The sequence below is a fragment of the Scyliorhinus canicula genome, chromosome 4 (assembly GCF_902713615.1).
Source record: "Scyliorhinus canicula chromosome 4, sScyCan1.1, whole genome shotgun sequence".
NCBI classification, from domain to species: domain Eukaryota; kingdom Metazoa; phylum Chordata; class Chondrichthyes; order Carcharhiniformes; family Scyliorhinidae; genus Scyliorhinus; species Scyliorhinus canicula.
Window position 1 is genome coordinate 88,312,013 of NC_052149.1, and position 27,106 is coordinate 88,339,118.

At 48.0% G+C, this 27,106-nt stretch overlaps 1 protein-coding gene across 2 annotated transcripts in view; it reads right to left on the bottom strand.

Moving 5' to 3' along the window:
- Window positions 1–27,106, bottom strand: part of LOC119964767 (NADH-cytochrome b5 reductase-like) — a 59,402-nt gene that overhangs the window by 12,507 nt on the left and 19,789 nt on the right. The window contains exons 2-3 of one of the 2 annotated variants that reach the window (XM_038794719.1): window positions 14,477–14,653; window positions 10,834–10,991 (exon numbers count right to left, since the gene is read on the bottom strand). In XM_038794719.1, coding sequence (XP_038650647.1) covers window positions 10,834–10,991; window positions 14,477–14,650 — 332 coding nt within the window. In that variant the 5' untranslated portion in view covers window positions 14,651–14,653. Of the gene's footprint in view, window positions 1–10,833; window positions 10,992–14,476; window positions 14,672–27,106 lie in introns of both variants that reach the window. The other variant, XM_038794720.1, reaches the window with a different exon arrangement.

The window sequence follows — 27,106 nt, forward strand, 5'->3', positions numbered from 1 at the left end:
GGCCCGGTTCTCCTCCGGAAGCACGTCCGGGCACACAAAACTGACCCACTCGTGGAGAGAGTGCTCCTACTCCACTCGAACCCCCAATACGCGTTCATCGAATACCCTGACGGCCATCAAGACACTGTTTCCCTCAGGGACCTGGCGCCTGCAGGATCCAACTCCAACACTACTACTGCCGAGGTACCCCTCACGCTACACCCCACCCAACCCTCCGCACCCTGCGCCCCCGCACCTCCAGGTTCACTGCCCGTGCTCCGCGCCCCCGTGCCTATGGGTGTCCGGCGCTCCCCGTCACCAGTCGAACCAGTCGGGTACGAAGCTCGGACCGAATCACCCCCGGAGTCTATCATCAACCCCTCACCGACCGCCACCACCCAGCCACCAGAAGAGGCTGCAACCCCGGTGCTTTGTATCCCAGAGGACAACTCGGCCGCCGGACCGGCTCAATTTGTAGACCCATTACCCCCGCCGGACTTGATTTTTTTTTTACAGGGGGTGAATGTGGTGAATTCTAAACCTAGTAATTCAGACTGTGTTGTATTAGATGTATTGTGTCTTTGTGAGCTCTGTATACGAGCCATTGCGCGGCTCTGCCCATAGGGGGAGATGAAGAGTTTGTACTGGGCTCCACCCTTGGCTCCGCCCATGGCTCCTCCCACTAACCAGAAGTATAAAGATCTGCAGTCGTGAGCCTGCTGCCAGTTCATCTCGTCGCAGGCAGGCTCAGTTGTAAGACTATTAAAACCACTGTTCACTTCCAATCACGTGTCTTGTGAATTGATGGTCTCATCATTTACAAATGAAATTTAAATTTGAAATCACCCTGGTGCTGTGATGAAGGGTTTCCCTGTTTGTCCAAGAGGCTCTTCAATAATCTTAGAATCATAGAATTTACAGTGCAGAAGGAGGCCATGTGGCCCATCGAGTCTGCACCGGTTCTTGGAAAGAGCACCCTACTTAAGCACATGCCTCCACCCTATCCCCGTAACCCAAGCTAACCTTTTTTGGACACCAAGGACAATTTATCATGGCCAATCCACCTACAGTTTGCGCAGTGTCAGCTGCTGGCAGGTTTTACAACTGAAAAGCTTCCCCCACCACGTTATTGCAGTATTTCCCATGTAGGCCGGTGGCATTTTAGAAATGGGCAATAGAAGTATTTGATTAGGTGGTAACTAATCTATTATCACAAGAATCAGAGATAAACCAGTCAGCCTGCAAGAAACACAGGAAAAAAACAGCAGCTGCAGAAAAAGACAGTAACACTCACACCTTTTCATAACCTGGAGACGGCACCCAGACATTCCCAAGCCCACTAGTACAGAAACTTAGCCTCCTGGCAAGGAAACAACAAATGACTCACTTTGTGGCCTGCTGAACATCCATCCCTTCGCAAGAATCCAGTAATGATCCAGATGTACGACCCCAGCTACTGAAACCACCTAGACTACCCTTTAGGAACGATTGCTTTTCCTATGGCAGCACGGTAGCATTGTGGATAGCATAATTGCTTCACAGCTCCAGTGTCCCAGGTTCGATTCTGGCTTGGGTCACTGTCTGTGCGGAGTCTGCACATCCTCCCAGTGTGTGCGTGGGTTTCCTCCGGGTGCTCCGGTTTCCTCCCACAGTCCAAAGATGTGCAAGTTAGGTGGATTGGCCATGATAAATTGCCCTTAGTGTCCAAAATTGCCCTTAGTGTTGGGTGAGGTTACTGGGTTATGGGGATATGGTGGAGGTGTTGACCTTGGGTAGGGTGCTCTTTCCAGGAGCTGGTGCAGACTCGATGGGCCGAATGGCCTCCTTCTGCACTGTAAATTCTATGCTGTCCCCGGTATTGAAAACTGGGGTGGTAATGAGCCCGGAGGTGGCAATCTTTGGGGTTTCTGAGGACCCGGAAGTCCAGGAAGAGAGAGGCTGACGTTCTGGCCTTTGCAGCTTTATTCAGTCAGTTTTAAAATGTCTCTTGTTCAGTTCAGTTTGTTTGCAAATACAGAGCTTTAGAAAGTTTGTTTTGTCCAAACAAATTAAGATGACGGAGGTGAATCCAATACAGATTACAGTTCTTGATAATTTCTTCAAATCAATATACATAATACAGAAAAGTTGGAAATAAACAAAATGGCGGCTTTCAAAGCAAAGCACAGGAAATAGCTTCAGAAATGAAATAAGATGATCCCGGGATGAATTGTTCAAAACCAGCACCTAGCTTTAAGGTAATTGCTATCGTCAATGTATCGTCCCCTTTCTGGCTGTAATTGGGTCATAATAATTATAGTTCATTCAATTCGATTGAAATTTTGATATAGTGTGATTTAATATTGCTTTCCCACCAAGCTTTATCCATTGCCATGAAAACTGGACTAGGAACGTTGCCCAGATTTTCATATGTGTCCTTGCTTCTCTCTGGCCTATTTTAATCTGATCATTCCCATGCTATTCAGCAGTTTTCACTGTCATGTTGAAATGTGTAACTTTAATAAACCACTTTAATAGACCATTTTACTTCTAAACCATTTCTTCCTTTAAACTTATTGTATATTAAAAAGGTAGATTTCTATCACCATGGCCAATTCTCCGTCACCACATGACTTGGCAAATGAATCCTGATTAAGCGTGGGGATCTTGGTGAGCTGTTATCGCCCATATAGTCTGGACAGGCTGGTAGTCAGAATTTGGTAACATGCTGAAGCATCGTGACTTCCGGTTGCGGCTATGAGGGAGTAGGTCGCACATTTGGTGGCTCCCGTTTCGGTCTGACTTTTGGACCTTTCCCCTGACTTTTTTGCGCTTTTGAGCACGGAACTGGAAAGCAATAGTACTCAGGCACAGGACCCCTACAGAATTGTATGGACCTAAGAAGCCAGAGGGACCGTAAACAGCAGAAGAAGTGGTCGAGTAAGGGCACAGTGGAGGCTGTCAGAGACCAGCATGGCTGGTGTTCAGAGCAAGGAGCCAACAGCCCTGCCCACAATGGAGCAGTCGAAAGGGAACAAAGGCTACAGGCAGGTGAAGGAGATACTGTATAAAAACAAGGTGAAATTCGGGCTGCTTTTTCCGTCGCAACTGTGGGTTACGTATAAGGGTCAGCACCACTATTTTAAGGAACTCGAAGAGGCGATGGACTTCGTTAAGAAGCAAGGGCTGGCCCTGAGCTGAGGACATTTGGACTCACGTTAGAGCTTTTACGTATATGTGGTGTCTCTCCCGTTTTGGGATGTATCTTTTTTTTCTTGCTTTTGCGTGCTTGTTGCGTGGTTTTCCTGAATGTTTCCTGTTTGGGCTCTTTGCTTAGTTGGAGTTTGGCTGGGGGGAGGGGGAATTAATAAAGAAAACAGTTAAAAGGGTTGGGTTAAAATGGATGCTTCAGGGGAACTTTGTGTAATCTTTTTCTGTGTCTGTATCGGTAGGACTGATGAGTGCCTGTTATTTCTTATCTTTGTTTTCCCTCGTTTAACTTGAATTGTGCTATTGTGGGGGTTGTTTATGACTTGTATAGAGTGTTTGCTTAAGTAAGGCTGATCTGGGGAAGTGGTGTGGAGGGGTCGGGGGGAGGGGTGACTGGGAACAATCGGTGGGAGACGGGCTGGGAGCCCCAGGCTAGCTGAGTGCAGCTAGTCAACGGAAGCAGAGGTGGGGGGTGTCCATATAGTTAGATTAGAGCAGGGGTGCAGGGGTTAGGTAATGGTATTGCTAAATGGGGGGGGGGGGGTTGTTCTGCTGACGGGGATGGAAACTGGGCATGGTAACAGTGAGGAGGTCATGGGTGGAGCCGGTCAGGAGGCGGGCCAGAGGAAGCGCGACACATGGCTGGGGGGCTGGCCAAGGAAAGGGGATGGCTGATCGGCAAAGGGGAGGGGGGCAAAGTGCCAACCAGGCTGATCACCTGGAATGTTAGAGGGTTTTTTTTTTATTAAGGGGCAATTTAGCGTGGCCAATCCACCTACTCTGCACATTTTTTTTGGGTTGTGGGGGCGAAACCCACGCAGACACGGGGAGAACGTGCAAACTCCACACGGACAGTGACCCAGAGCCGGGATCGAACCTGGGACCTCAGCGCCGTGAGGCGGTTGTGCTAACCACTAGGCCACCGTGCTGCCCGGAATGTTAGAGGGTTAAACGGGCCAGTGAAGAGAGTGCGTGTGTTTGCGCATCTGCGGGTTCTGAAGGCGGGCATAGTCTTGTTGCAGGAGACGCACTGGAAAGTGGCAGACCAGGTTAGGTTAAGGAAGGGCTGGGTCAGTCAGGTCTTTCATTCGGGGCTTGATTCTAAGATGAGGGGGGTTGCGATCCTGATTAATAGAAGGGTACAATTTGAGGCGGAGGGCACAGTCGTGGCTGGGGTGGCAGGTTCGTTATGGTGAGGGATAAGCTCAAAGGGGTGAGTGTCGTCCTGGTCAGTGTGTATGCCCCTAATGGGACGATGTGGATTTTATTAGGAGGATGCTAGGGAAGATCCCCGACTTGGACTCGCGTAAGTTGATCATGGGCGGGGACTTTAATACAGCCCTGGACCCGAGCCTGGACCTGTCATGCTCAAGAACGGGCAGGTTGCCAGCGATGGCAAAGGAACTGAGAGGGTTCATGGAGCAAATGGTAGTAGCTGCTCCGTGGAGATTTAGCCGGCCGACGGCGAGGGAGTTCTCGTACTGCTCCCACGTCCATAAGGTGTATTCCCGAATTGACTACTTTGTTGTGAGCAGGGACCTGCTGGCCGGAATGGTGGGGGCAGAATATTCGGTAATTGCCATATCGGACCATGCTCCGCAATGGGTAGACCTGCAGCTTTGTAAGGACAGCTTTCAGCGCCCACGATGGAGTCTGGAAGTTGGACTACTCGCGGACGAGGCGGTGTGTGAGAGGCTGAGGAAATGCGTGCAGAATTACCTGCAGGTATACGATACTGGAGAAGTCTCGGCAGCGGTGCTCTGGGAGGCACTGAAGGCAGTGGTGACAGGGGAGCTGATTTCAATCCAGGCGTACAGGGACAGGACAGATAGGGCAGAGACGGACTGACTGATTAAGGAAATTCTACGGACGGACAGGAGTTACACGGAATCCCCGAGGCCAGAGTTACTCAGGAAACGACAGAGGCTGCAGGCTGAATTTGGGGTGCTGACTATAGGCAAGGCTATAGAGCAGCTTAGAAAGGTAAAAGGCGCGATTTATGAGCATGGGGAGAAGGCCAGTAGAATGCTTGCGCAGCAACTGAGGAAGAGGGAAGCGGCTAGGGAAATAGGGAGGGAAGTGGATGGGGAAGGTAATCTCGTGGGTGACCCGGCAGGGCTGAACAAGGTCTTTAGGGACTTTTATAGGAAACTGTACACTTCCGGAACCACTCAGGGGAATGAGGCGATTCCTGGATGGACTGACGTTCTCAAGAGTGGGGAGGGGTTGGTGGACGGACTGGGGGCCCTGGTCAGGATAGAAGAGGTATGGGGGGGCCTGAAGGTCATGCAGTCGGGTAAAGCCCCAGGGCCGGACGGGTATCCGGTGGAGTTTTACAAAAAATTTGCCGGGATAGTGGGGCCGGTGCTGGTCAGGGTCTTTAACGAGGCAGGAGACAGAGGGAGTTTACCCCCGACGATGTCGCAGGCCACCATCTCGCTCATTCTGAAACGGGATAAGGCCCCGGAGGCTTGTGGGTCATGCAGGCCGATCTCTTTGATCAACGTAGACGCCAAGTTACTGGCCAAGATTTTGGCAACCAGAATTGAGGACTGTGTACCGGATGTAATTGTGGGGGACCAATCCGGGTTTGTAAAGGGGGGGGTAGCTGATGGCCAACATAAGAAGGCTGCTCAAATTGATAATGATGCCCCCGGAGAGTAGGGAGGTAGAGATAGTGGTAGCCATGGATGCTGAAAAGGCTTTTGACTGGGTCGAGTGGGATCATCTGTGGGGGGTACAAGGACGGTTCGGGTTCGGGGCGGGGTTCATCGAATGGGTTAGGCTATTGTATCAGGTCCCGGAGGCGAGTGTAAGGACTAACAGGATGACATCGGACTACTTTAGACTGCACCGTGGGGCAAAACAGGGCTGCCCTCTCTCCCCACTGCTGTTTGCGCTGGCCATAGAGCCGCTGGCAATTGCATTAAAAGCTTCTAGGGGCTGGAAAGGGCTGGTCCGGGGGGACGGACGACGACGACACATATCTCGTCATACGCAGATGATCTGCTGTTATAGAAGAGGGGGCAGCAGGGTAGCATGGTGGTTAGCATAAATGCTTCACAGCTCCAGGGTCCCAGGTTCGATTCCCGGCTGGGTAACTGTCTGTGTGGAGTCTGCACGTCCTCCCCCTGTGTGCGTGGGTTTCCTCCGGGTGCTCCGGTTTCCTCCCACAGTCCAAAGATGTGCGGGTTAGGTGGATTGGTCATGCTAAATTGCCCGTAGTGTCCTAATAAAAGTAAGGTTAAGGGGGGGGTTGTTGGGGTTACGGGTATAGTGTGGATACGTGGGTTTGAGTAGGGTGATCATGGCTCGGCACAACATTGAGGGCCGAAGGGCCTGTTCTGTGCTGTACTGTTCTATGTTCTATGTTCTATATGTATCGGATCCAATGGTGGGGCTGGAAGGTATTATGGCAACCCTGAGGGAATTTGGCCGGTTCTCCGGATACAAACTGAACATGGTTAAGAGTGAGTTGTTTGTAATTCAGGCGAAGGGGCAGGAGAGTAGGCTGAAGGGGTTGCCATTCAGGCTAGTGGGGGAGAGTTTCCGATATTTGGGGATTCAGGTGGCACAGAACTGGGGCAGGTTGCATAAGCTCAACCTGTCCCGACTGGTGAGGGAGGAAGTCCGGAGGTGGGATGCGCTCCCGCTGTCATTGGCGGGGGAGGGTGCAGACTCTTAAGATGACGATTCTCCCGCAGTTTTTGTTTGTTTTTCAGTGTCTCCCCATCTTTATCCTGTGGTCCTTCTTTAACAGGCTGAATAAAATTATTCTGGGATTTGTATGGGTAGGGAAGTCCCCACGGGTGAAGAGGGTGATGCTTGAAAGGAGCAGAGGAGAAGGGGGCTGGCGTTGCCGAACTTCAGCAACTATCACTGGGCGGCCAACATAGCGATGATAAGGAAATGGATGGTGGGTGTGGGGTCGGTTCGGGAACGGATGAAGGCTGCTTTGTGCAGAGGGCACTAGCTTAGCAGCCCTGGTCACGGCGCCTCTGCCGCTTCTGCCGGCACGGTACTTATAGGTAAGAGCATCAGTGTGGACCCCAATCTCTGCAACCACCGATTTGCCCCAGGGAACATGGACGGGAGGTATCGACTGTGGAGGAGGGCGGGGATTGTGAGAATGGGGAATCTGTTCCTGGAAGGGAGCTTTCCGAGCATGAGGCCGCTGGAGGAGAAGTTTGGGCTGGCGAGAGGGAACGACTTTAGATACTTAGTGAGGGATTTTGTACACAGACTGGTGCCATCCTTCCCACGTCTCCCGTTGAAGGGGAGGCAGGACAGAGTAGTGTCTAGGGGAGAGATGGGTGAGGGTTAGAGTTTCAGATGTCTACAAGGAACTAATGGGAGCTGAAGATACACAGACCGAGGACCGGGCCCACATGACAGTGGCCCAGATGAGCAGATTCTTCGGGCTGGAAGACAAGTGTGCTAGATGCGCCGGAGGGCCAGCTAACCATTTACACATGTTCTGGTCGTGCCCCAAACTCAGGGGGTATTGGCAGGGATTCGCAGATGTCATGTCCCGGCGACATGTGGTGCAGTGGATAGCACTGGGACTGCGATGCTGAGGACCCGGGTTCGAATCCTGGCTCTGGGTCACTGTCTGTGTGGAGTTTGCTCATTCTCTCCATGTCTGCGTGGGTTTCATCCCCACAACATAAAAGATGTGCAGGGTAGGTGGATTGGCCATGCTAAATTGCCCCCTTAATAATGGGCAGCACGGTAGCATGGTGGTTAGCACAGCTTAAGGGTCCCAGGTTCGATTCCCGGCTTGGGTCACTGTCTGTGCGGAGTCTGCACATCCTCCCCGTGTGTGCGTGGGTTTCCTCCGGGTGCTCCAGTTTCCTCCCACAGTCCAAAGATGCGCAGGTTAGGTGCATTGACCACGATAAATTGCCCTTAGTGTCCAAAATTGCCCTTAGTGTTGGGTGGGGTTACTGGGTTATGGGGATAGGGTGGAGGTGTTGACCTTGGGTAGGGTGCTCTTTCCAGGACCCGGGCCAGACTCGATGGGCCGAATGGCTTCCTTCTGCACTGTAAATTCTATGCTGTCCCCGGTATTGAAAACTGGGGTGGTAATGAGCCCGGAGGTGGCAATCTTTGGGGTTTCTGAGGACCCGGAAGAGAGAGAGGCTGACGTTCTGGCCTTTGCTTCCCTGGTAGCCCGGCGACGAATACCGTTTGCATGGAGGGACTAAAGCTGTCGAGGGCTGAGGTATGGCTATCGGACATGGCGAGCTTTCTTGGCCCAGAGAAAATCAAGTTCGCCGTGAGAGGTTCGCTACTAGGGTTTGCCCGAAGGTGGCAGCCATTTATTGACTTCTTCGCAAAGGAGTAAGCGTCAGCAGGGGGGCTGGGGGAGAGGGGCGGGGGGCAAGGGTAGAGTAGAATAGAGTAGGGGGATATTGAGGCAGGTCTGTGCGTGAACAGAGCCGTGGTTTTCACTATGTTTAATTTGTAATTTGTGTCTTGACTTATTTTTTGTACTGTACAATGTCACTTTTTCTATATGCCTCGATAAAATTGTTTGTTAAAAAAAAACATGCTGAAGCATGATGACCAGGACACCTTGCCGCTGCAGCCTTCTTCCGCCTTTGCAAATTATGAGATGCACATTTTCCTTTACCTGTTCTGCCATTGAGGACTCTTTGGTACCGCCCCATGACTGTGCCATCATGGGTAGCCCTAGCAGGAGTCCAGACCTTTCAATGGCATCAATGAAGGAATTGCTGGAGCACACAAGCCCTTCCACCATGTCAATGTATTGATACACAGCAGGTCTCACTCTGTAGTCTCCAGACCAGGGGTGGGCAAACTACGGCCCGCATGCGGCCCGACAAAGGTTTTTATGCGGCCCGCCAATGAGGTGCCCGGAATCATAACCGGCATTTTTGAAAAGCCGCCGGGGAAAAGCCGCTGAAGTAAATGCGCTTATTCAATAAGCGCATTTACTTCAGCGGCTTTTCCCCGGCGGCTTTTCAAAAATGCCGTTATGATTCCGGGCACCTCATTGGCGGGCCGCATAAAAACGCGCGTAGTGGGGTGGATGAGTCGGGCTGTCTCATTGGTCGGTTTAGTTGGGTGTGCGACCAATAGGAGTCCAGGTTACAAACAATAAGCCTTATTATTGTTTGTAACCTGGACTCCTATTGGTCGCACACCCAACTAAACCGACCAATAAGGCAGCCCCACTCATCCACCCCACTACGCGCGTTTTTATCGTTGACTCGGCTAGGCTGTGCTTCTGTCAGTGTTAAGGATCAGCACAAGCAACTTGACACCTGATTTCAACAAACTGGTAAATGACTGCAGTCAGATGCATCATTCTCATTGACATTGTTCTGTTACTTACTGAGTTACTTTGTTTTTCAAATAAATGGGCTTTTTTTTCTTTAAAGACCTTTTATTTTGGCTATTTAAAATATTCATTATTTTACTTAATATACTATGCGGCCCTTTAAAATTGTGAATTTCTGAATGTGGCCCTTGCACGGAAAAGTTTGCCCACCCCTGCTCCAGACAAATAATTTCTGCCATTTGATTGCTGCTTTGGACGCTTATAACTTTGCTGGCTTTGTTCCAGTCGTTGTCACTTCTTTACTTCTCACCATTCAGCTGAGTCTGATCCAACTTGACCATTATCTACTCTTCTTGACAATCTTGTCCAGCGCCTTCCCGAAAGGTTATCCTGCTCCCCCCATTTCCCATTCAATGCCAAAGTTAGAACAGTTTCTTCCTCTTTGCACTTCCCTCCAGAATTTACACGCTCATGATGGATGACACTCAGCGCTGACAAACATGATTCTTTCCTCCCCAAACTTCCCTGTTTAACTTTCCAGCATGTGTTCTATCCAAATAACCATGGCTGTGGCAGGGCTCTCACTTCCAAATTTTACACAGGCATCTCCTTACTTCTCAGGTTTCGCCTCTATGTTCTTCCATTACTCACTACTCTGATTCAAAACCTTCAGAATTTGTTCACCCTAACCACATAGTACCAAATTTAGGGGCAGCATGGTAGCATTGTGGATAGCACAAATGCTTCACAGCTCCAGGGTCCCAGGTTCGATTCTGGCTTGGCTCACTGTCTGTGCGGAGTCTGCACATCCTCCGTGTGTGTGCGTCGGTTTCCTCTGGGTCCTCCGGTTTCCTCCCACAGTCCAAAGATGTGCAGGTTAGGTGGATTGGCCATGATAAATTGCCCTTAGTGTCCAAAATTGCCCTTAGTGTTGGGTGGGGTTACTGGGTTATTGGAATAGGGTGGAGGTGTTGACCTTGGGTAGGGTGCTCTTTCCAAGAGCCGGTGCAGACTCGATGGGCCGAATGGCCTCCTTCTGCACTGTAAATTATATGAAATCTATGACATATATCCTCCGCTTTCTCTTCTTTTAGCCTCTACACTCAATCAACATCATAATAAAAAGATTATCTGGTCATTGTCACATTGCTGTTTGTGAGAGTTTGCTGTGTGAAAATTAGCTGTTGTCTTTCATTGCATTTCAAAAGTACTTTATTGACTCTAAAGTGCTCCTAGATGTCTGGGGGGGGGGTCATGAAACTTTCCATATAAATGTAAGTCTTTCTGTTTATTTTTCACTGTATTGAACTAAATAACCAATACCATAAATCTAAATAAATACTCCCCAGATCGCTTACCTGGCCACAATGTGCTGTCCTACGGTCAACCCGAGACGGCAACCACTGGGCAGCTGGAATCTATACAGGTACGTGTCAGCTGCCTGCTGCTCCACACACTCTATCTGAAAAGCACTCCATTTCTCAGTTTCAATTAACCGCAAGCCATTCTGCTTTGACTGAAACAGATATGAAATAAGGTATTTTCTAATTAATAATGGACAATGACATTGAATTTCTGTTCCATTTGTACAGTTCTATACCAAAACAAGGAAGATTGAGAGTCATAAGCCCATAGCTTTCATTAATGCTTACATCATAAATGCTCACATCAGATAGTTTCAATACGGCGTTTGGATTTTATTTTCTACCATTCACACACTTCATTTCTCTTCTAATCTGTCAAGAGCAAACTTTTTTAAAAATGCTTAAACAATGGTCTTAGGGCGGCACTCTAGTGCAGTGGGTTAGCCCTGCAGCCCCACGGCGCCGAGGACCCGGGTTCGATCCCGGCCCTGGGTCACTGTCCGTGTGGAGTTTGCACATTTTCCCCATGTCTGCTTGGGTCTCAGCCCCACAACCCAAAGATGTGCAGGCTGGGTGGATTGGCCATGCTAAATTGCCCCTTAATTGGAAAAAAATGATCCTGATGAAAAGCAGTGCCATCTATCAATATATGACTCTTGTAGTTAAAGCAAAATTTTCTTTTTTAAACAGTGTGACCGTATGACTGAAAGTTTGTTATGATTGTTGTGATGAATTAATAGACATGAAAACATAATCGAGTTCCATAATTGTTTACTATTGACAATCCCAAATATTCAACTGTGCTATTATACGAGGTCATATTCTCAGAATCTGTGCTGCGTACCCAGGTCTTGAAATGAAATGAAAATCGCTTATTGTCACAAGTAGGCTTCAAATGAAGTTACTGTGAAAAGCCCCTAGTCGCCACATTCCGGCGCCTGTTCGGGGAGGCTGGTAAGGGAGGCTGGTCTTGGATTTGTACCAAGGTCAGCGCTACATGCATTAGCTGGCCCCACTTCTCCAGGGCCAGTATACTGGTCCAGTACTCTAGTCCTTGCATGACCTGCTCCAGGCTCATTATTTCTTACACCAGTCTCGGATCTGTACAAAAAAAAAAGTGTTGCATACAGCAACCATTAACCTGTCCCTTGACCTTATAAACTGGCCCTAGATCTAAGCACTAGTGAATTCTGGAACATGTTGGTTTTAAAACTCCAACTAACCTGACAAATCTACATCCTATCCAGTTTGCATCCAAGTCAGTTGTTGCAGAATGCTGCCTTTGCTTCAGTACAACTAAGGTACCCCGCTATTTACCCAGCTCAAAAGAAATTCCACGATGGCGCTGGAAAGAGGCCACTCCCTGCAAGCTGTGCTCAGCATATCTTTTACTCTCGTTCTATGCTTCTAAAACTTCAATAACATTACATTCTGTAGTCTCTCCTTCCTTCCCTATGTACGGTTTGCATTGTCTGCATAGCATGCAAGAAACAATACTTTTCACTGTACACTAATACATGTGACAATAATAAATCAAATCAAATTTCACAACTTATCAAGGGTCTGACTTGTGTTTGAATGATATTTACTAAAATTGTGAACTATACTCAGGCACACCACGTGCAAATTATTTTATTAGCAAAAGGGCAGCACTGTAGCACAGTTGCTTCATAGCTTCGGGGTCCCAGGTTCGATTCCTTGCTTGGGTCACTGTCTGTGCGGAGTCTGCACGTTCTCCTCGTGTCTGCGTGGGTTTCCTCCGGGTGCTCTGGTCCTCTCACAGTCCAAAGATATGCAGATTAGGTGAATTGGCTATGCTAAATTGCCCTTAGTGTCCAAAAAGGTTAGGTGTATTTCCTGGGTTAATGGGATAGGGTAGAGGCGTGGGGCTTAAATAGGGTGCTCTTTTCAAGGGCCAGTGCAGACTAGGTGGGAAGAATGGCCTCCTTCTGCGCTGTAAATTCTATGATTGTAGTGGTGTTAATCTTTATGCATGAATATTCTCCCTGTCTCCTGAAGATGCAACTTTCATGGGGTACAGATCCACAAATTATTTTTGCCCTCTAATACCCAAAAACAGTGGATGTGACAGTAGCACAGTGGTTAGCACTGTTGCTTCACAGCGCCAGGGTCCCGGGTTCGATCCCCGCTTGGGTCACTGTCTGTGCAGAATATGCACGTTCTCCCTGTGTCGGCGTGGGTTTCCTCGGGTGCTCTGGTTTCCTCCCACAAGTCCCAAAAGACGTGCATGTTAGGTGAATTGGACATTCTAAATTCTCCGTGTTCCCAAACATGTGACAACTAGGGGTTTTTCACAGTAACTTCATTGCTAATGTAATCCTACTTGTGATATTAATAAAGATTATTATTAAACGAGAATTCTTTGAGTTAACCAAACTCTGCAATCTTGGACCTGACCCCTCCCAGTGCAGCTGGATCCTTGACTTCTTCACCAACAACCGCAATCTGTCAGCATAGCAACAGCACCTCCTCCACAATAGTCCTAAACACCGGGGCCCTGCAAGGATGTGAGAAATCACTTGGCACCGAAAACAACCTCTCTCTAAATGTCAGAAAGACCAAGGAACTGATCATCGACTTCAGGAAGTGTAGCAGGGCACACACTCCCGCCTGCATCAAGTGGAGATGGTCGATAGCTTTAAGTTCCTACGGGTCACAATGACCAACAGTCTGTCCTGGTCCAATCATGTTGATGCAACAGTCAAGAAAGCCCAACAACGTCTCTACTTCCTACGGGAGCTAAAGAAATTCAGCATATGTCTGCATCGACTCTCACAAACTTCTACAGTATCCGGCTACATCACAGCTTGGTCTAGCAACTGCTCGGTCCTAGATCACAAGAAACTGCAGAGTGTGGTGAACTCAGCCCAGCGCATCACACAAGCTTGCCACCCCCACTGATTCTGTACACACCTCCCGCTGCCTCAGGAAGGCAGACAGCATTATCAGAGACTCCTCACACCCAGGCATTGCCTTCTTCCAGACCCTTCCATCAAGCAGAAGGTACAGAAGTCTGAAGACTTCGAACATCCAGACACAGGAAAAGCTTCTTCCCCACAGCTACAAGACTCCTCAATGACTCCCCCTCGGACTGATCTGTTCCCTGTAAGAACACCATTCACGATGCCCTATGCTGCTCTTGCTCATGTATTTGCTGTGTTTGGCCCTTTGTTCCGCACTGTAACCAATCACTGTTTGTCGATGTACCATTTGTCAATGTTCTTTGTTGATTATTCACTTTGTCTACTATGTACGTTTCCTCGGCCACAGAAAAATACTTTTCACTGTACTGCGGTATATATCAAATCAAAATTAAATCAAATCAGTTTGGACCAAGTCAACTCGCAACAGATTATCCCACTACAGTGGCCTCAATGTCAAACCTGATTCATGTCTGACCAGGCACACACATTCAATTAGGCTCACCTCTTTATTAATCTGGAACTTCCTGGTTTGTATAGTTCAGTACATCATGGTTCATTTATCCATCAGGATATGGCAGGGAGAGGCCACAGGCAGAGGGGGAAGACACATGGAAAAGCTTTGCATACATTTTTAACAGTAACTGTTTTTGATTTACCATGGAGCTTTGAAAGGATTTCCAATCTACACTTACCTCATTGCTCGGACTCAGAAGATTTTGATCTCCTTTTGCTTTTGCCTGCTTCCATTGCTCGAGTTCCCGCTCATAAATATCGAATACACATGGTTTACATCCACTACCACAACACTGGGTGGGCATAGGCTCTTGTGGTCGAAGGGAAAGCCATTCATCCTCACTATCAGCCATCAGCTGCAAAATATCATAGAACTTTTTTTTTAAATAAGTATTTTTTCCATAACTTCGTAAGCACAAAAACTTAAATCTTCACCGCAGATCTCATAAATTAACTGCAGAGCGTTTTTTTGGGGAAGATAGTTTTCAAGTCATATTTGTAGATGGCCTCCAGTGGCAGCCATGGTGTGAGTGACCGCACACAGGACAGCTCCTGCTCGAAGGCATAGGAAAGAGCTCTTTTTACCCGACATTGGGTGTAACTTCGACAAAAAGATGTAGTTGACGTTCGGATGAGTAGTTTCTTCCGGGAGTGGTATGTCCACTGGTTACCCGGCAGAAGATGGTGAGAGACCTGGCCAAGGAGTTGGCGGAAACCTGTGGCTCAGCAGCCAGTTGAAGGTTGGCAGAGGGGGAAAGGGCTGTTGCAAGTCGGAAAGCCCCACATGGAGCAGTTGTTGGCTTTTATTAAGGATGAGTTCCGCCAGCAGAGAGAGGAGGTGCAGGAGGACCGCTCAAAGGCCAACAAAGGAGCTATGGCACCATGAAGAGTTCAATGGAGCAGGTGGAGAAGTGTTTAGAGGTGCAGAGGTTGCAGATCTGAGAGATTGAAGGGGTGATTTTGGATCATAGCGATCGAGTGATGCCACTGGAGGTGGAGGTGGGGCTCTTCGAAGACCTTTGCAAGACGTTGAAGGCAAAAGGAGCAGGAGAACATCTTGAGAAGGCAGAACCTGCGGATAGTGGGCCTGCCTAAAGGACTGGAAGGTATGAGTGCCACGAGGTATGTCTCAAAGATGCTGGCAGGGCTGGTAGTGGAGGGGGTGCTAGATAAGGTCTCTGAAGTGGACAGAGTGCACAGGTCTCGGAGGCCGAGAGCTGGGGAGCAGCCGCGGGCAGTGACCATGAGCCTCCACAAATTTGTGGAGAAAGAGAAGATCTTGCCTTGGGACGGGGAGAAACACACCTGCAAATGGGAAGGGAAGAAGGTCTGAATATATCAGGTTGGGGATATGGTTAAAGTGGCAGTAAGGATTGAGGCTTTTTCATTCCCTCCGGTTTGGAGGGGGTTCTTGTTTGGTATTGTTGTTTACTGTTGGGTTGGTAAGGGGTGGCAGGGTTTTAAAGTTTATGTGGGGATGGATGTTCCCATCCTCCCTCCCTCTTGTTTCATGTGGCTGTATGTGTTTATCGTTTGTTTGTTTGCACGGGGGAGGTGACCTGAAGTTCAGGGTGGGTCTTTGTTTGGGTGGGGGAGGGTAAGGTCAGGTGAGAGCTTTCTTCCCTGAGCAGAGGAGTGGGGGGAGGGGAAGGGGAGGTGCCTTTGGGCAGAGGCTGCCACGCTAGCAAGTAATGCTGGTGAGCAGAAGTGAGGTGGGGAGAAGGCTGAGAGAGGTGGCCATAGGGGAGGGGGAGGTTGACGCTGTGGCAGGAGGTGAGAGATGACATGGTGAGGGGCGGAAAAGGGTCCATCTGAGATGGTCTAGGTACAGGGTGGAATTCAGAGGACCCTGCTACAGAGGCAGAGGCAGCAGGGGGGGTTGGCATTGCAAACCTGCTTCATTATTATTGGGCGGCGAATGTGGAAAAGGTGTGCAATGGGGGAAGTAGAGAGGGCAAACGGGTAAGGATGGAGGAGGAATCTTGATGGGGTCCAGCATGAGGGCTATGGTGATGACAGCATTGCCAATGGCATCGAGCAGGTATTCAGGGAGCCCAGTGAAGTCAACGGTGAAGATTTGGATTTAGTTGAGGAGGCATTTTAGGGTGGAGGGCATGTCGGTATTAATGCCGTTGTGTGAGAATCAAAAGTTTGAGCTGGGGGAATGGACAGTATATATAGGAAGTGGAGGGAAGTGGGGCTGATCAAGGTGAGGGATTTGTACCTGGAGAAAGGGTTTGCCAGTCTGGAGGAGCTGAGGGAGAGGCTAGAGCTCTAGAGAGGGAGTGAGTTTAGGTACCTGCAGGTGAGAGACCTTGCATGGAAGGTTAGGAAGGAGTTCCCTCATTGGCCGAGGTACACCCTGCTGGAGCGACCGCTGCATCCAGATGTGGAAGGGGAGGGTAGAATTGGAGATGTATAAAGGTGGCTGGGAGAGCAGGGAGGTGAGCAGTTGGTGAACATCAAAGAAAAATGGGAAGGGGAGCTGGGAGGCGATATTAATTGTGGTGTGTGGAGTGAGGCACTGCGCAGGGTAAACACGACCTCCTCGTATGCAAGGATGAGCCTGATACAGTTCAAGGTTGTGCTCAAGGTATATATGGCTTGGAAAAGAACGAGTGGGTTCTTCCAGGGGGTGGCAGGTGAGTGTGAGAGATGTAGGCGGGGACCAGCAAATCATGCGCACATGTTCTGGGGCTGTGAAAAGTTGGAGAGATCCTGAGTGGAAGTGTTCACAGCCCTAGCAAGGATAGTGGGGGAGGAGGTGGATTCGGATCCTTTGGTGGCGATATTTGGGGTTTCGGAGAAGCTGGAACTCAAGGAGAGGAGGAAGGCCAATGTCATGGCCTTTGCCTCTCTGATTGCCTGCCGACGAATCTTACTGGATGGGGTAGCGGCCTGGTTGGGTGACCTGTATGACTTCCTGCGGCTCGAAAAGGTAAAGTATGAGCCAAGGGGTTCAGCAGAGGGGTTTGAGACAAGATGGGGGATGTTTGTGACCGTATTTGAGGGGGTGAGGTGAAAAAGGGGGAAAAGTTGTCAAATTGGCTGTTGGGAAGCATGTTTCCCGGGGTGTTCTGTTGTAACTTTTTTGATACACGTTTTAATAAAATACATTTTTTAAAAAAGTCATATTTGTAGACTAAATGGTTAAATCTAATAATAGCTACTGAGCATGCACATAAGGAGCTTTGTCACAGTGATGTTACTCAGTGAGAGAAGATGACTTGAGAAGCATCTTAGACAGTCGTTACAGTCCTGGTCTTACTTAACCTTTGTAAATAGGTAATATGTAAATACATTTGTTTTCAACAAATGATCATTGCTTCCAGCAAGATCTCTTCTAGATTAACAAGCTAACAAACCCCGAGATAAAACCACAATAACAGATGGTAGCAGCAGTGGATACACCCACAGAGAAACAGTGGAAAATGGTGGGAAAATTCTCAAGTGAAACTCAGCAATGGTTGAGCACAGCAGGTGAAGGACTTTGTGGTCAGTCTGGAACCACTCCAGAGACGACAAAATAATAAGGGCAGCCCAGCGACTGGCAAGGCAAGCAATGCAGGAAAAGACAACCTTGAGCCAGGGTGAGAAATGTCTACTACTTTGTCCCAACAGAATAATTTCAAAATATAGAGGATTCCAGACAAGCTGAGCATTGGCAAAATCAGAAAATACATTTTACCCGGTACTGTAATACGTCGTCTTCAGATTAAAGTGAACAAAGATCAGGTTTTATGTTGTTGGGAGAATAGTAGATGATGTGCTGACCAGACAGGTAAACAAAGAGACAATCTCCTACCTGGATGTCATTGGAGCTTTTGATTCATACTTACGTCTTCATAAACGTATTGCCATTGAGGGGGCAAAATTTAATCAGTGCAGTCAAAAACAAGGTGAAGGGATTGACTCATTCATTAAACAGTTGTATGCCCAGCTGGAAATTATGAGTATGGAGCACTAAATGATGACCTGATCAGAGATAAAATAGTTATTGGTGTTTTACTGAGGATCTCTCTGACTTATTACAGTCTCAGGAAGATTTAAGTTTAAGCATAGCTGTAGAACGGTCCTGAAAAGGTACTGACGGCTATTTTCCAATATTCCCACTGTGGTGGGATGAAGATCCATAGGTGTGAATTGTAGTGCAAGTTAGGCCATGTTAAACTGGTCTGCCCTTCCATGAAATCTGTATTGTAAGACAGAGGAGAAATCTGATGAAGGAACCCTCATTCAAAAAACTCAACACCTTCAAAACCATGAAAGCACCTTTCTAGGAGAAATAAAGAAAAATGCAATTCAGTATTGGAGTGCTGACGTTGATGGCCATCTGGCCGAATTCAAGTTAGGCACAGGAGGTGTCTCAGTACTGACAGAGTTTCATGGCTGAATAAAATGACACTGCAACCATGTTCCATTCAACTCCAAGGACCACAGGAGGATATTAGAGTTTTGGGGGACAGGCTAGAAAGAGTGGGAACAGGATGCACAAAGAATGACCCTGACCTTTTGCAAAATGATATTTTAGACCTACATTTTCTCCATCAGGAAAGAATGCAAGAGGATGAAGGCATCACAGAGGCAAATAATCTTTTGGAAGTGGAGACTCTGGACCTTACTACACTTGCTGACTCCACTGCCAATGATTGTGAAGACTTTGTTGTCTCTTTTAACGAGAACTACACTTTTATTGAAGGTAATAAAGAGGTAAATTTGTCTTGTTATTCCACTGAGCTCACCATCAACATGCAATAGCAATTGTAAGCCGACAGCAAAAAGTAATCCAGGGAGAATGAGATGCTCAACTCCAATTGGATCAAACCAATAACGAAAGTTCAGAGGTTATAAATCTGTACACCTACAAGCTAGAGCCCACACTTGAATCTCATCAAGAAGCCATGGAAAAACTTACATTCAGTAAAGTAGTAATGACCCAAACTACCGAGCTTCTACAGCTAAAGAGTACCTTAGAACAACTTACAGTCATACAGAACAGAAAGAGGCCCTTTGGCCATCGTACCTGTACCGGCCATCAAACACCAATCAAATCTAATCCCATTTTCCAGCATTTGGTTATGGCAGCGCAAGTGAAGATCTAAATACTTCTCTAATATATGAGAGTTTCAGACTCAACCACCCTTTCAAGCAGTGAATTCCAGATTCCCTGCAGCCTCTGAGTGAAAAGGTTTCTCGTCAACTCCCCCCTTAACTCAGCTGCCTACGAAGCTGAGGACCCGGGTTCGATCCCAGCCCCGGGTAACTGCCTGTGTGGAGTTTGCACATTTTCCCCGTGTCCCCACAACCCAAAGATGTGCAGGTTAGGTGGATTGGCCACACTAAATCAATGACACTTAATTGGAAAAAAATAATTGGGTACTCTAAATTTATTTTTTAAAAACTCCCCTCTTGACCTTCTGCCTCTTACCTTAAATCAATGCCCCCTGGTTATTGACCCCTCTACTAATGGAAAACATGCCTTCCTATCCACCCTAACTATGCCCATCATCATCTTAAACACCTCTATCAGGTCCACCCTCAACCTTTGCTACTCTAAGGGAAACAGCCCCAGCCTATCCAATCGTTCCACATTGCTTAGATCCTCCAGTTCAGGTAGAATCCAGGTAAATCCCCTCTGCACCCCCTCCAGTACAATCACATCCTTCCTATAATGTGTTTTTTTTTAAAAAAAAGAGCATCCAATTCATTTTTTTCCAAATAAGGGGCAATTTAGCATGTCCAATTCACCTACCTTGCACATTTTGTTTTTGGGTTGCGGGGGTGAGACCCACGCAGACACAGGGACAGTGTGCAAACCCCATGCAGACAGTGACTACGGGGCTGGGATCTAACCTGGGTCGTCGGCACCATGAGGCAGCAGTGCTAATCGCTTAACCACCGTGCCATCCTCTTCCTATAATGTGTTGACCAGAACTGAACACAGTATTCCAGTTATGGCCGATCCAGGGTTTCATACAGCTCCATCATAACCTCCCTGCACTTGTATTCTATGCCTCAGCTAACTTAAAGGCGAGTAACAAAGGGAGCTTGAAAATATTAACAATAAGCGTGAGTTGGAGAAGTCTAACTACCTAACAGAGAAGGTTGAACTAGGAATCCAGCTATTAACAGTCACAAAGCACCACCAAGGCACAGAGAGGGATTTACTCATTAGAAATGATGCAAAAGTGGGTTTGGGCAGGGCTTCATTGACTGGGTTCAGGTGCTGTACCAGGCACCGATGGTGAGCGTGCGGACGAACCGGGTGAGCTCGGACTATTTTAGATTGCACCAGGGGACTAGGCAAGGATGCCCCCTCTCCCCACTGTTGTTTGCCTTGGCTATAGAGCCATTGGCGATGGCGCTGAGAGTGTCAAAGGACTGGAAGGAGCTAGTCCGGGAGGGGGAGCAAAGGGTCTCACTACATGCAGACGACCTACTCCCATGTATTTCTGACCTGTTAGGGGGAATGGGGGGGATTATGCGGATATTAGGGGAGTTTGGCCGGTTCTCGGGGTACAAATTGAATACGAGTAAAAGTGAGGTTTGTGTGATTCAAGCGAGGGAGCAGGAGAGGACGCTGGAGGTTGTTTTTGTTACCTGGGTATTCAGGTAGCAAGGAGATGGAAGCAGCTACACAAATTAAATCTGGGCCGTTTAGTGGAACAAATGAAGGAGGACATTCGGAGGTGAGTCATGCTCCCGTTGTCACTGGCGGGTAGGGTACAAACCGTAAAGATGACGGTTCTCCCAAGATTTTTGTTTGTTTTTCAGTCTCTCCCTATGTTTATTCTAAAGGTCCTCTATAAGTGGGTGAACAGGGTGATATCTGGGTTTGTGTGGGCGGGTAAAACCCCGCAAGTAAAGAAAGTGTTGCTGGAGCGGAACCGAGGGGAGGGAGGGCTGGCACTCCCAAACTTTAGGCGGCGAATTTGGCCATGATTAGAAAGTGGGTAGTTGGGATGGGGTCGGTGTGGGAGCGGGTGGAGGCAGCATCATGTAAGGGCACAAGTTTGGAGGCTTTGGTAACGGCACTTCTGCCATTCTCGCCGGCCCGGTATTCCACAAGCCCAGTGGTAGTGGCAGCCCTAAGGGTCTGGGGGACATGGCGGAAGCATATGGGAGTACAGGGAGGGTCGGCCTGGGCTCCAATCTGTGGTAATCACCGGTTTGTGCTGGGGGTGATGGATGGGGGGTTTCGGAGGTGGCAGTGGGCGGGTATTGAGAGGCTGGGGGACCTGTTTATTGATGGGAGCTTTCCCGGTCTGGAGGATCTGGAAGTGAAGTTTGAATTGCCGGGAGGGAATTGGTTCCGATATCTCAGGTAAGGGATTTTGTGCGAAGGCAGGTTTTTACCTTCCTGCTCCTTCCACCACAGGAGATACAGGACAAGGTCGTTTCTAGAACCGGGGAGGGGGAGCTGTTGGAAATTGATAAAGAACTCATGGAGTGAGAGGAAACCCAGAAAGGGAGACAAAACGTAAATCGGAAGATGAGTTGGGAAAGGAGTTAAAGGTGGGCCTGTGGGAGGATGCCCTGAGTAGAGTCAACACGTCCTCATCGTGTGCCAGGCTCAGCCTGATACAATTCAAGGTACACGAGACAGTGGCCCGGAAGAGCAGGTTTTTTTGGGGTAGAGGACAAGTGTGGGCGATGTGCAGGAGGGCCTGCAAATCAAGCCCACATGTTTTGGGCATGCCCGAAGCTCAGGGGATTCTGGCAGGGATTTGCAGATGTTTTTTTTAAAATCAGATTTGTTTCGAATCACCAGCCCTTGGAGCACAGCTCCCTCATCAGACGAATCTCTTCACCCGATGAAGGAGCAGCGCTCCGAAAGCTAGTGACTCGAAACAAACCCGTTGGACTTTAAAAAAATGAATTTAGAGTACCCAATTCATTTTTTCCAATTAAGGGGCAATTTAGCATGGCCAATCCACCTAACCTGCACATCTTTGGGTTGTGGGGCAAAACCCACGCAAACACGGGGAGAATGTGCAAACTTCACACGGACAGTGACCCAGAGCCAGGATCGAACCTGGGACCTCAGCGCCGTGAGGCAGCAGGGCTAACGCACTGCGCCACCATGCGGCCCTGGATTTGCAGATGTTATGTCCAGAGTGTTAATGGAGAGTCCAGAGGTGGCGATTTTTGGAGTGTCGGAAGACCCGGGAGTCCAGAGGGCGAGAGAAGCTGATGTTTTGGCCTTTGCCTCTTCGGTAGCCCGGAGACGGATCTTACTAGCGTGGAGGGATTCGAAGCCCCCAAAAGCAGGGTTATGGATTAGTGACATGGCTGGGTTTCTCAGGCTGGAGAAAATCAAGTTCACCCTGAGAGGTTCATCATGAGGGTTCGTTCGGAGGTGGCAGCTGTTTATCGACTTCAGAGAAATTTGAACCGTCAGCAGATTCAATATATTGGGGGGGGGCGGGGGTTTTAAATTATGTCAGTCTAGCTTAGGCGCAAACTGTGGGAGATGGAGGGGTGTGTTATGCGTTCAACCATGTTTATATCTGTTTGTGTCTTATTATTATAAATCCATGAATGCCTTAATAAAAATATTTTTTTAAATTTAGAATACTCAATTCATTTTTTCCAATTAAGGGGCAATTTAGCATGGTCAATCCACCTACACTGCACATCTTGTGGGGGCGAAACCCACGCAAACACGGGGAGAATGTGCAAACTCGACACGGACAGTGACCCAGAGCTGGGATCGAACCTGGGACCTCGGTGCCGTCCACAGTCCTCAGTCCTACCACTGCGCCACCGTGCTGCCCAATAAAATGTTTTATTTAAAAAAAAGAAATGCTGCAAAAGGTGAACATATTGCTGTACCCCATCTAAGAAAGTAGCATCAGACAAAACAGTTGATTTTAGAGCAACATCTGAACATGTATCGACACTAGCTGTCTTTCTTATTACTACTGAGACTCTTGTAGCTAAAATGCCCGACACTGATGTTAAACTTTCAAGCAAGTCTGCAGACCAGAGTACTATGCAAGAACTTCCCATAGATTAGAGTCCTGAAGTTTATTCAATTGTTGATGAAGATGTGATCCTACTTTCTGCAGCTGTCCCCGAGAATTCATTGTCTGTAGCGGAGCAGTCTCATGCCATCATGGAGGAGATTCCACAACCGATAGAAAAATAAATTCCTACCCTAAGAGTAATGGGGAAGTCTTCCTTTGTCGTCTCCAGCAGTGTCTTCAAGATGATGTTTGTTCTTCATTTTGACTACCAGATTCATTCCATGCTCAAGTATTGGATTCTTCTCTTGTCATCACAGCAGCAGTGAATGATACAGCCATAAAATTCTTCACAGGAGCTGAAAGTGCTTCATTTTATCAAACCAATGCTTTCACCCCTCCCATGTGTACAATGCAGAAGACAATCAAAGGGAGAATTTAATATTGTTGTCTTCCTTTTCAAGGGGTTATGATTATACAGGTCCTGGAGGGTTCTCTCTTGAATCAATTTGTTCTTGATTGGTCTTCCCTACCTTTACATTCAGGTCAATGTAAGTGTCACAGCCCAGCACCAGCTATTGTGAGAAGTTATTATGGCACTCCAGCAATGTGTTTGCCTTCCAAGCAGATGATAAATTAACACATACATCCTTCAGGAGAGCTGAGAACACCATTGGGGATTGACGACTTTGGTGAAAGCGACTTGGCGGGGGAATGGGTGGAGGTAGAAGTTTGATGGATACTGTAAATAATACATGAGGTTAACAGTTTGTGGGAAGTGTGAACTTGGGGGTGAGTTGCAGAGTAAAGGGTTCATTCTAATACTAGCTACTGAGCATGTGTCAAAGAAGCTATTTTGCACTGATGTCACTCTTTGAGTGAAAAAGACTGACAAACATTTTAGAGAGTATCTTCAGTCAGGGCTTGGCCTTATTTAAACTTTGTAAACAGTTAGCATGTAAATAAATGTGTTTTCAACAAAAGACCAGTGAAATCTCTTCTAGAGTAAGAAGCTAACCAATCCAGAAATAAAACCACAATAACAATATTTTGTTTACAGCCACAGTAAACATTAATTTACATTCATAGAATCCCTACAAAATAGGAGGCCATTTGGCCCAACAAGTCTGCATCAACTCGTTGAAAGTGCAAACCATCCAAGCCCACTCCCCCGCCCTACCCAATAACCCCGTTACCAAACCTACACATCTTTAGACACTAAGGGGCAATTTAGCACAGCCAATCGACCTAACCTGCACATCGTTCATCTGTGGAAGGAAACCGGAGGAAGCCCATGCAGACACGGGGAGAATGTGCAAACTCCACACAGATAGAGACCCAAGGCCGGAATTGAACCAGGGTCCCTGGTGCTGTGAGGCGGCAGTCTAACCACTATGCCACCATGCTAACCTTAATAACATTAAGCATTAAAAAAAAATTAGAGTACCCAATTATTTTTTTTTTCCAATTGAGCGGCAATTTAGCATGGCCAATCCACCTAACCTGCTCATCTTTGGGTTGTGGGGGTGAAATTCACAGAGACGTAGGGAGAATGTGCAAACTTCACACGGACTGTGACCCAGGGCCGGGATTTGAACCCGGGTCTTCAGCGCCGCAGTCCCAGTGCTACACACTGCACCACATGCCGCCCCAACATTAAACATTTTAACATTATTAAATATATTGGTAAATTTTGTAGCTATTTACCAATACATTTTAGAGTAGCAACATTTATTTTCAATAAATTGAATTCATAATTGGACAATATTTGTCTTAAAAAAACAGAACTACATTACAATTGTTAGGTGGGGCAGCAAGGTGGCGCAGTGGTTAGCACTGCTGCCTCACGGCACTGGGGTCCCAGGTTCGATCCCAGCTCTGGGTCACTGTCCGTGTGGAGTTTGCACATTCTCCCAGTGTCTGCGTGGGTTTCGCCCCCACAACCCAAAAATGTGCAAGCTAGGTGGATTGGCCATGCTAAATTGTCCCTTATTTAGAAAAAATTAATTGGGTACTCTAAAAGGCTTTAACAGCCGAATGGCCTTCTTCTGCTCTCAATGTTAAATGTTTAGAACATAGAACATAGAACACGGTAGGTTACGTGGGTTTAAGTAGGGTGATCATTGCTCGGCACAACATCGAGGGCCGAAGGGCCTGTTCTGTGCTGTACTGTTAGGACATAGACATAGAACAGTACAGCACAGAACAGGCCCTTCGGCCCTCGATGTTGTGCCGAGCAATGATCACCCTACTTAAACCCACGTAACCAGTATACCCATAACCCAACAATCCCCCCATTAACCTTACACTACGGGCAATTTTAGCATGGCCAATCCACCTAACCCGCACATCTTTGGACTGTGGGAGGAAACCGGAGCACCCGGAGGAAACCCACGCACACACGGGGAGGACGTGCAGACTCCACACAGACAGTGACCCAGCCGGGAATCGAACCTGGGACCCTGGAGCTGTGAAGCATTGATGCTAACCACCATGCTACCGTGAGGCCCCTAAGTTTAAAATCTTTCTATTCAGGCAGTCCTCAATTTTACGATGTTCAAGTTACAACAAATGGCATTTACAACAGTTATAAATTTTCACCCCATTTCATAGAATTTCCATTACAGAAGGAAGCCATTCGGCCACCGAGTCTAAACCGGCTCTTGGAAAGAACACCCTACTCGTAAGCCCACGCCTCCACCCTATCCCCATAGCCCAGTAACCCCACCAAACCTTTTGGACACTAAGGGGCAATTTAGAATAGCCAATCCATCTAATCTGGGCAGCACGGTAGCATTGTGGATAGCACAATTGCTTCACAGCTCCAGGATCCCAGGTTCGATTCCGGCTTGGTTCACTGTCTGTGCGGAGTCTGCACAGCCTCCCAGTGTGTGCGTGGGTTTCCTCCGGGTGCTCCAGTTTCCTCCCACAGTCCAAAGATGTGCAGGTTAGGTGGATTGGCCATGATAAATTGCCCTTAGTGTCCAAAATTGCCCTTAGTGTTGGGTGGGGTTACTGGGTTATGGGGATAGGGTGGAGGTGTTGACCTTGGGTAGGGTGCTCTTTCCAAGAGTTGGTGCAGACTCGATGGGCTGAATGGCCTCCTTCTGCACTGTAAATTCTATCTGCACATCTTTTGACTGTGGGAGGAAACCGGAGCACCCAGAGGAAGCCCACGCAGCCAAGGGGGGAAAAATGCAAACTCTACGCAGACAGTCACTCAAGGCCGGAATTGAACCCAGGTCCCAGGAGCTGTGAGGCAGCAGTGCTAACCACTGTGCCACCGTGCCGTCCTATATTACAACATTGCTTTCCGCTTTACAGTACCATGCCAGGACATTCATATATGCACTATGAAGTTCTATGCCACCCATTTGTACAAATGGACAGCTCAAACTATCTATATTACGTTGGAAAATAGTTTTTTACACTGTTAAATCTTTTTGGCACAACCACTGCGATTTTCATGCATTTATGCACTTGTGCTGTATTTAATATGCTTTCAGACATGCAAACATTTGAGGTTAAACAGGAAACTGACAGTGATGAATGGCTTCATTATAATCTCCCACACTAACAGAAGAACTTGTGCTAAGGTATGCAGGAACAGTTGCCTCAGCAACTTGAAAGGGCAAGAGTTGGAGACTTCCAGTGGCGGCCATGATGTGAGTGGTTGCACATTTGGCAGCTCCTGCTCAAGGAGGTTTTTTTTGGTCCTTTCCCCGTTTTCCAGGTTGATGTTTTGGAGGGAAAAGGTGCAGATGCGGTGGAGAAAAGCAATACTCCACTGGCTAGGTCGGTGGATGGATCTACAGACCAGAGGTGGGTCTAGAAGAAAGGAGC